Below are 10,390 nucleotides of genomic sequence, written 5' to 3' on the forward strand. Positions count from 1 at the left end.
AGCCTCTAGTACCAGGGTGTGACATATTACCAGACGACACATCACCGGATGGAATCAGTTGTCAGGTAGCCAAGTCTCGGGTATTTGGGTCTGACACAATACCAGACCGCACATCACCGGATGGAATCAGTTGTCAGTTAGCCAAGTCTCAGGTACCTGGTTCTGACATATTACCAGACTGCATTTCACCGGATGGAATCAGTTGTCAGTTAGCCAAGTCTCAAGTACCAGGATGTGATGTAATACCAACCACACAACACCTGATGGAATCACCACTCAGTCAATCCAGTGTCAAGTACCACAGTGTGACATATCGTCAGACCACACATTATCCGATGAAATTAGTAGCCCGTTAGCTGAGATTGTTACTGATCGTCACTTGAACGCTGCTCCATTAACAAATGTTTTTTACGAACAATACTGACTCAGAATATGGCTGTACATGATTTGTGATGTTTCCATAATTCAGTTCGGATGAAATATCCTAAACAGGCTGGACAGGGAACATATTCAGTTGCAGCTATATGATATGATGGTCTTTTAAAGGGAATTAAAAAACCCTTTCTAGCCTTGAGTACTTCCACATTATGTGCATGATTTCCTTTGTTTGTTAGCTTTTGCCACAGCAATTTTCTTTTAGCGCTTCTGTATTTGAAACTCAACACATGAGCTACATCTGGTTCTTCACTATGCTTGCTTTCAAAATGCCTAGGTAACTTTGCAACTGGCTTCATACAGTACACACAATACTGGTATTTGTCCCATTTCCTTTTTTCTTTGTGTTATTTGCTGTAAGAACCAACACAGATGAAGTTTCAGATACAGTTGCCTTATTTTTGAGAGGATGATGAAGTATCAGGTTTCAAAACAGCACATACATTACTTGAACATTTGTTTTCTTCAACATCTTTTCCAATGCTTAATGACTGAAATTGGGGTGTAATGTTAAACACCTCTGACTCACAATCCGACGATTCAGATGTAGAGGCTCCATGATCATCATAATCCTCACCATAACTTTTATTTCTAGACATTTCATTAAATAGCTTTCTTTGTGATGTGCAGTCTGGTAATATGTCACACCGTGGTACTTGAGACTTGGCTAACTGGCGACTGATTCCATCCGGTGATGTGTCGTCTGGTAATATGTCACGCCCACATTTCTGTGCATATTTGTTCAAGCACATGGTAGCACGTATTGGATTCTCTAAATCCTGGAGACAGGCAAACACATACAGATTGGTTTTCAGAACACCAACCGACTCTCTCTTATCCATAAGCAATGTGACTTGATTTTTCACATGGTGTGTCAGAATGACCGGAACATTTCTACCTCTTTTTCCTCTTATTTCAACTCGTTCAAACAACTGACATAGGGCTTTCTCCCAATCCGACAAATGACATGCTTCTTCCATGTTTGCTCCACGAGATTCCCTGAAATCTGTAATTGTTATACGTTCCATCTCGCCACTTCTTTGACGATTGAAGATAATTAACTGTATGAGGGTGACTTCACTTAGCTTCTTCCATGACGTTTTACAGGTGTTTTCTTTAAGATTTTCATAATTGTGCTGCTTTTTTCAGATATTTGTTCATCCTTACAACATCTTCCACTAATGGTAGATCGTTTCGTTTGTTTCTCTTTTGTTCTAGCTTTGAGCTTAGTGCATGAGAACTAATTTTTTGAGCCCACTGCATCTCACACAACTTGAGGAACCTTGTATATGCTATTTCCATATTAGAATTTTCACTCTTTATGGCATCAGTTATACAGATTGCAGCACGCTTTTTCAAGGCATGTCCCAACATCAACGCTAGAGATAGTTTTCCAGCTTCATTTGTGCAGCTTCGATTACAGCATCAAATTTTGTAGGATGAATAAAATCCCTTAAACAAGAGTCTTCTTTACTCTGCTTCCTCAACTCTAAAAGTAGTCTTGCTAGTTCCCTCATCTTTTGTTTGACATACTGATGTCAGGTAGAGGCAGTACCAACTTTGATGTATTCTCTGTAGCCATATTCTACAATCAGATCATCATTTCCTGCTGTAATTGACACATCATCCTGAATCATTTGGGATAAAAAAATTTCAGCCATACCAGCATTTTTACTATGAGGTGACAACATTCCGGCAACTTGCTGTATACGATTATGAAATGCCTGCTGTGGTGCTTTTTGAAACATCCAGACTGTACATGATTTGTGATATTTCCATAATTCAGTTCGGATGAAATATCCCAAACAGGCTGGACAGGGAACATATTTAGTTGCACCTATCTGATATGATGGTCTTTTAAAGGGAATTAGAAAACCCTTTCCTGCCTTGAGTACTTCAACATTATTTGCATGATTTCCTTTGTTAGCTTTTGCCACAGCAATTTTCTTTCAGCATTTCTGGATTTAAAACTCAACACATGAGCTACATCTGGTTCTTCACTATGCTTGAGAATCCAATACGTGCTACCATGTGCTTGAACAAATATGCACAGAAATGTGGTTTGACTTGCCCTGAATGTTTCAACTCAACCAATCTTAAGAAAGCAAATTGCAACTATGTCTCAACTTTTCAACTTGAAAGACAATGGACAGGAAATTTTGGCTGGTTTTTTGGGTCATTACATCAGAGTTCATAGGAAGTTTTATAGGCTCCCACAAGACACCCTGCAGATCACTAAAGTCAGCAGAATTATACTTGCTTGTGAAAGAGGATCTGTGGAAAAGTACAAGAACAAATCACTTGATGACATAGAGATTGACTTGAATGGTAAGTATGGATTTACTTTAACGTACATGTATGCCAGAATATTTTCAATGAATGTGGTGATGGTATGTTCTTTTTTACCGCCCTATATTCGTGAAAGTAATTTCTGATTGGATGAAGTCATTTCGAAATTGTATTTATGCCAAAGCCACAGTTCCTGTGGTTGGCAAAATGGTTTTCAACTGCAGTTTTGAAATTTTTAAATGTTATTCTAAAATTGTTAACTTTATCGTAAATCACATTTATGCCTAAACAAAAATGGATGTTCTTACATCAAAAAAAAAATTAATTTCTCATTACTATTGTATGCTTCATCAATATGTGTGTTTATTTCAGAGGTTTCAGATGATGAAGAATCAGTGCTGATTGATATCAAGACTCCTGAAGGTATGTGAGAGTTATAATACTGGAAAATCAAGAATTTATGGATGGATTGACGATTAGAAACAAGGTGGCTGAATGTCAATCATTTCAGTGTTAAAAAAATCATAATTAAGCATCAGCTTCTGGATCCATATCTCTGACATGTTTATGTTCCAACTATATTACTATAAACAAAACTATACATCTTAAGTTTGATAACTAACTGGGACTGTGCCATGCATGGCTTGTTTTTTATAAAGGGGAAATAAAATCCAACCATGAAACTATTACATTACGTTATTCTTCATGAACAGCGTCTGTGTTTGCACACACTGTCACAGATCAGTACATTTCCGAATCTTTATTACTTTCATTATACCTGGTATTTTTTCAGCACCTACTGAGAAAACAGCAGATTCAGCTGTATGTAAGATAGAACCGTATTTGATACTAGAATCCAGTTTTAGGAATCTCAAGAATGGGAATGAACTTTCTGATGATATTGTCAATTCTGCTGTCTATCCTGCCACTCAAAAAAGAGAGGTAACTTAAAGTTATATTAATTTAAAGTTATATTAATTACTTCACTGAGTCTGTGTCACATGTACATCATTGTAATTAGATAAGAAATAATTTGTGTACACTATAGCATGCTGTACAGTTATCATGTGCTAGATAATATAATTAAAAAATAGAAATGATAATATTATAAAAGCTAAATTAAATCTTGTTTAAATTGTTAATACAATAGGGGACATTATACTATATAGTTTTTTATGAATTGCAGGATTCATTTTTCTTCTTTCTTTTTCATTTACATTTTACTTGATTCTTCCTTTTAGTTCAGCATGAGCTTGCTTATCCTAAAAGAAGGGCATCTGGCAAAAGTGATGCTTTTTTCACTCAGACTTCATCTAGTGTAAAGAAAAAAAGCAGACAGATGCCTCAAGGTATGGAACTGTTTCAGTATGTAGCTGCCAAAATTTCAATGTGTATTGCACCTCATAGACTATGACTTTATGATGTCTATTTAAACAATAATGAACGACCCGCCAACCTATAATGGACGAAAGCTCACTCCATTATGAGTTGACAAAGAATTTATTATTGTTATTTTTTGAAGCATTTTCAATATCAGTGGATTTGCTGCCACTAAAAAATGGAAAATTTCGAGAAAAATCCACAGTGAACAGAACTGTTTCGCAGTCACTGGCCTGTAAATCTGAATAATTTAAAATGTCTTTCTGAAAATTGTATTCACAATCTCATATGGCAAACTAAGAAAGAAACTAGTTTTTATCCATCAAATATTCTTGTAATTAAATAATTCACAGTGTGGTGTGGAGTAGCATTGTAGTGGTCGCCCGAGTGAACGGCACACAGTGACTAGTACTTTTGGTGTCCGTCACGACCTTGCACTATGCTATGCTAGACCGCCGCCTATGGACTGACGGAATTGACTGTGCGTAGGAGTGTGTACCATGGGTACATGTACGTTGTCGTATTGTTACCCAATCCAGCAAGTGTTTTCAAACCATTGAGGTGGATTTTATTGGCGACAGTCCTGTAATAGCTATTTTCAAATGCTACGAGAGGCCCATGATTTGATGAATACTTCAAGCCAAACGAATGCGTAGCGAGTGAGTGAACATGGCTGGAAAGCTAGTGGGTGTTAGCCATCCTACAAACAGTGATTTTAATCTTGCTGTATAAATAACAAGTCATTGTTAACGACACAGTCCCCGTCCAAAATTTTGTGATTTGACATATCAATTTGATGCTGATGAAGTCATTGAGATTAGATTGAAACCATTAATAGGAGATGGATTTGTAAAAAAAATATGATTTATTGCTTTTACATGAGACTTGGACAATCATATTGAATCAAATTACAAAAATAATGTTCGTGTTGATGTATCTATTGGTATACTGTTTTTGTACAAAATTTAAACAGAAATATTCATTGCATTCATAGGAAAGTAGGCATGGGTACCATGAAAAACAAAATGGCCGCCATATTTGTTTGAATCACGAAAAAAGTATGACGTGCACCTATAACCAAATGTGTATGATCATCATTCCAAGTTTAATCCAAATCGACCCAGTCATCTTTGAGAAACAGCCTCGGACATGTGAAAATGACGATTTAGCGCTTTTACATTAAAATTGGGCATCGGCCAGCCATATTGAATTGAATCACAAAAACCATGCTGGTGCAGATGTATCTCTTGGTATACTATCTCTGTACAAACTTTAAACAGAGACATTCATTGCATTCAAGATAAAGTAGCATGAGTACCATGAAAAACAAGATGGCCGCCATATTTGTTCGAATCACGATAAAAAAATGACGTGCAACTACAAACCAATATGTATGATCATCATACCAACTTTGATCCAAATCGGCCCAGTCATCTCTGAGAAACTGCTGCAGACACGTTTAGGTATCAGAAATAGCAAATTTTACATCCAAAATGGCCACAAGTCGCCCATTTTTGCTCCGATAATAAAGTAACTTGACGCGTATATGTAAGATATTATGTCTTCATGTAAAGTTTGAATGAAATCAGTCAATTGGTGTTTGAGATATAGCTCCGTACGTACATACATAGGAATGGACGGACGGACGGACGGACGGATGGAACTAACCCAAAATGATAGTCCCCGTTTTCGGACTTCGTTCGAACGGGGACTAAAAAAAAGACACCTGACAACAATCTTGTTTCACAAATAAGTGTAGTACTACTATTCATTTTTCTGTACTCACACTCTGTAAACATAGCAGCATCTGCTTGGTTGAATCACCCCGGGTTAACCTTAGTTCATTGACACGATTAGGGACATGACAGCGGCATCAGTCGTAGAATCTAGAAGCATGCCTACTAGATGAAATGCTTCAGCCGAGCGTGCTTTAACGTAGAGAGCTAACGAGGATGCTTGCAATTTCTCTTCTTAAATAGTTTCTCCTTTATTCGTTTTCGAAAACTACATTGTAATCAAATCCATGGTACAGGGATCAATAATGGGATACATTATTGCAAATAATCTGCTGCATTGACATCATAAAATCCACTGATATTGATAATGCTATAATATAATTAAATATAAGGTTTACTTTAAAATTGCATTACATCATTTATTACATATCCATGTTGATTTGTTTTTGTTATGTTTGACTGACTGGTGGTCATTTACAAAACCATAAAAAATCAACATATGAAAATGTCATTTAATTTGAAATTACTCATAGGATATTACTTATACACCTTGTTTTGATTTTGAGTGATGGCAATTTTTCAACTATTATTTCAAACAACTTCTTTTTGAAAATCTAAACAATTTTGCAGCAACAGATTTTGATTTGCGGCTGTCTATTTACCTTGTTACTTTGTAACAGTAGATTTACTTGATATTTTCTTTTTGTGTTAGGTGCAGAATATAAGATATGGAGTGTTGAAGAACAGATGGCTGTTAAAAATTATTTTTCGCAAGATATTAGACTTCTACACATGTCTGGAAAGGCTGCTTGCAGTAGTTGTTTACAACAGAATCCAGTTTTGTGCCATAGGTCCTGGAAAAATGTAAAAGATTGTGTTCGTAATTTGATTACGGTACATAAGAGGCGGAAGGATAAATGAATTCTGTTATTATTGCTGCCAGATGTTATATAATAATGTGGTATACATCAAACTGTAAAAGAACTGCTAAAGAGCCGCCAGTTCATATTTGCTACCACACCTGATTCTACATCTCACCTCATCAGGTGCTCGGCTATGGTAGTATTAAACTCTTTTTATAGAAAGGGAATCGTTCCAGCAGGATTATGATTTAAGGTATAGATACAGGTTCTTGGGCACTTGGGAGTGAATTTTTTTTTTTTTTTGCTTTTTTTATCCAAAGTCTTGGCTATAGATTGTTAAAATTTCGCAGTATTGTGAATAGTGGAACATACTCAAAAGACGATTTTAAATTATAGAAAACAGGTACAAACATTTTCTTTTTTGAATGTTTAGCAAGATTTAGCAAGGCTGTACATAAATAATCAAAAAGAAACATGGTGAAAAAAGTAATGACGGGATCTCCATATTATGCACTGTATTTAACTTTTTTCAAAACAATAATAGGTTGTTGTCAAAATAGTGTGAGAATTTCAAGACAAACTAACATAAACTGTGGGAGCTAATTAATTTCCAATCTCTGTGACTAACCAGAAAACACGAACAGAGATAATGCCTGTTTTATGAAAGTGACGACGTTAATCGTCTACAAAAATGGCTATTGCATCACAACGACATGCCAAAATCCATCATACATCGATGCTTGCTGATGTTCAATTGTCAGATAAAAAATAAAATAAAAATATTTACAATTCAAGGGAAACGGACGTAAAATTGTCTGCAGAGTCAACACCTTGCGCGAAAACTGTCACGGTGTCGTGTTATCATTTCCACTGAGTGAGGGGCACAATGGATCACGTAAAGCTGATGAGATATTCATACAGTTATATAAACATTGCGGATTGAGTCTAAATTTACTTTCCCTCAAACCTTAAAAAAATACATTGTATGACTCAGTTTTTCGTGATCTCCAGTGAAATGGACCATGCGAAGTTAGACGACCAGTTTGAAATGGGCCGTAATATTTTGCTACACAACGGCTATTTGCAGTTTTTACTACTCAATCAGTCAACTGCCTGTGAGAAAAAATCTAAATGGGAGGGAAAATATTGTAAATCGAGACAGGTTTCATTCAACTAAAGATGAGATGGGTCGATAAAAATTAAACGAACCCTGACCTCTGGAAGTACCCGATTTATAGAGTGCCTTAGTACCAGAGGTTGCAGAGCATACATACAATGTACTTTTCAACATCGCTACAGGTGCATGCTAGCTGACAAGGGGTTTCCGATTGAGGTAACCAAGATGGCATCACAGAGTGCTTCATTTTTCCGTGGTGCTTAAAAACAGAATCTTGTTGGCAATTTTTCTGTAATTTCCAGGGTATTTTTTTATTTTTAATTAACCAAGCATTTTACGAGCATGCCATTGACAAGTTATCGATACAGCTCAGCAATGGTGTTTATCCATTGCATTGCAATGCTATCAGCAGGGTGATCTCTACAGCAAAACGAAAAATGTTTACTTTGTATACTTCAGTTTTAAAATACCTTGGGAGAAAAAAAATGTGTGAAAACAAAAATATTTAGTAATATAACAATATGCCAGGCTAGAAGTTGTTGACATGTTGCGAGATAAGGGTGAAACTGTTTACTTATCATTTACAACTGTAAGCAACGTAAACAAACTTCGGGACTTTTAATCACATACGTGTGCCTCGGTTCCCTCTATTTTAAAATCGTTTTTTTGAGTGTTTCAGCATTGACAATGCTCCAAAATTTTAACATTATCTAGCCAAGACTGTCTGGGTAAGAAAAAGCAAAAAAAAAATAATTCACTCAAAGTGCCCACGAACATGCATCTATACCTTAAGGCCACTTCATTGTTATTGCAATGAATCTCACACTGTCAGATATTGTGGTCAAATCTATGCAGGTTGTTGTAACCTTTGCAGTTGGGTCATACCTTCATTAATTTCTGATAACTGGTACTATAGAAACAGTGACAGGTTCTTAAAGCGACAATAGATTTTGAAAATTTTTGTTTAAATATACCTACATAAAGATTACCAAAATACTGTTTTAGACATAATTGCGTGGAGATTGGTCAGCCTTTCAAGCTGGGAACGTATTTGACCCAGGGCCCTCAGTAAGTTATCATGTACTGTAATTTTTCATCAAAACTGGAATTCAATAGATGGAGACCATGACGCAACCGTGCCCCCCCCCCTTATTTCACTGACAATGATTTAATGTACAATGTCCGTTTATGCTATGCTTTCAGTGTCTGCAGGAAATGTTTTATTAAAATGAAAATATCGATAGTTGCATCTATTGTCGTTTTAACTACAGTGGTCACAAAAAAATTATGTCTTTATACTGAACTGAATGTGTGATCAGGTGAAACAAACCTATCTCTGCTACTCAGTAATACTACATGTGCACTTGTCCTACATTCTAAAAAAACATGTTACACTGATTGGTCTTATGGTAATCATGTCAATCAAAATCATGCTTTGCTCCAAAAGCCAATAGCAAGTTTGAGATATTCTGTGTACATCATTTGTTACTTAGGATGAATTATAAAAACATAATTGGATTCTAGAAATGTAAATGTTATTGAATTGAGCTCAATCTGAAATAAGTGGCTGAATTCATGGCTTCATTAATGGAGTTCCTGTGTTCTTTGTTATGATTAATTAATATTTTCATGTATTTCTACCTCCATATATTTTGTTTTTCATCAAATAAATCCTAAAGCAAGGTGGTCGTTGCACCATGGCCTGGTTGATAATGGACTTGTACCAATGCACACAATGCGTGTGAAATACATTGTTTACGTGTAATTCAAACACCCGCTGCGCCGACCACCACCCTTTAAGTTTATGGGCATAAGCATTTAGATCATTTACAATGATCATTTTGTGCATTTGATCTTAGGTGTACTTGAGTTCCAAACAGGTTTATTCCTTCCACTACCATAGTTATCTGTGGTCATCCACAACATGGTCTTGTTTAAATGTTGGAGTACCGTATGCTCTATCTCACCTAAATTTGGGATGGAAAATTACCACCTTTTCATGCTGGAAGTTTGAAAATAAGAATAAACATTTTGTTTGATATTGCATTCCAACAGAAACAAAAATATACTAAAAATATTTACAAATTTTCTATACATAATGCCACATGTGGCTGAGAAAAAACACAACTATGGAAAACTCCCTGCCTATACTATTAACAAGTACACTTTGATCTCTGCTCATTTCTCATTATAATGTAAGAAAGGAATATGTATTCCTTCAAACTATTGCAAATAAAGTTGGTTAGTAGAAAATAGCGTGATGATATTCTGTGTGAAAGTTGTATCAACCAGATTCCAACCCCATTCTATTTTATCGAATTCAAAATTTGGAAACAATGCTAGATAAATACTGATACGAGTTCATTGCTCTGAGAATTACAGTTGCAGTTTATGCAACTATCAGTGTTGTCCCCTACTGGAGATGTACATTGCCATTTTGTACAAAAAAAGTTAAAAAGAAATGCTTGCTTCCCTAATAAAATTGTGCAGAACGAGAGGGGAGCAGCTACCTTCCCTACCCAATTTTCAGCACCACTAAGTTATTGAACGATGTTGTATATACAAAAATA

The 10,390-nt window shown here is 35.8% G+C and overlaps 1 protein-coding gene across 1 annotated transcript; it reads left to right on the forward strand.

Annotated features, from left to right (window-relative positions):
* Window positions 1-1,158: 1,158 nt before the first annotated feature.
* LOC146739170 (uncharacterized) lies at window positions 1,159-10,073 on the forward strand. The gene is made up of 5 exons (XM_085503427.1): window positions 1,159-2,763; window positions 3,097-3,147; window positions 3,518-3,666; window positions 3,966-4,073; window positions 6,553-10,073. The coding sequence occupies exons 1-4, from the start codon at window positions 2,553-2,555 to the stop codon at window positions 4,044-4,046; spliced, it is 492 nt and encodes a 163-aa protein (XP_085359553.1). The 5' UTR covers window positions 1,159-2,552; the 3' UTR covers window positions 4,047-4,073; window positions 6,553-10,073.
* Window positions 10,074-10,390: the final 317 nt, after the last annotated feature.

Source organism: Saccoglossus kowalevskii, chromosome 9, assembly GCF_978046115.1.
Source record: "Saccoglossus kowalevskii chromosome 9, keSacKowa6.1, whole genome shotgun sequence".
Lineage (NCBI taxonomy): Eukaryota > Metazoa > Hemichordata > Enteropneusta > Harrimaniidae > Saccoglossus > Saccoglossus kowalevskii.

Excerpts from the sequence above, each read along its gene's own strand:
- LOC146739170 (XM_085503427.1), top strand. The coding sequence starts at position 2,553 with ATGTCTCAACTTTTCAACTTGAAAGACAATGGACAGGAAATTTTGGCT. Across the intron at positions 2,764-3,096 it reads CATAGAGATTGACTTGAATG|AGGTTTCAGATGATGAAGAA; the intron begins GTAAGTATGGAT and ends TGTTTATTTCAG. Across the intron at positions 3,148-3,517 it reads TGATATCAAGACTCCTGAAG|CACCTACTGAGAAAACAGCA; the intron begins GTATGTGAGAGT and ends GTATTTTTTCAG.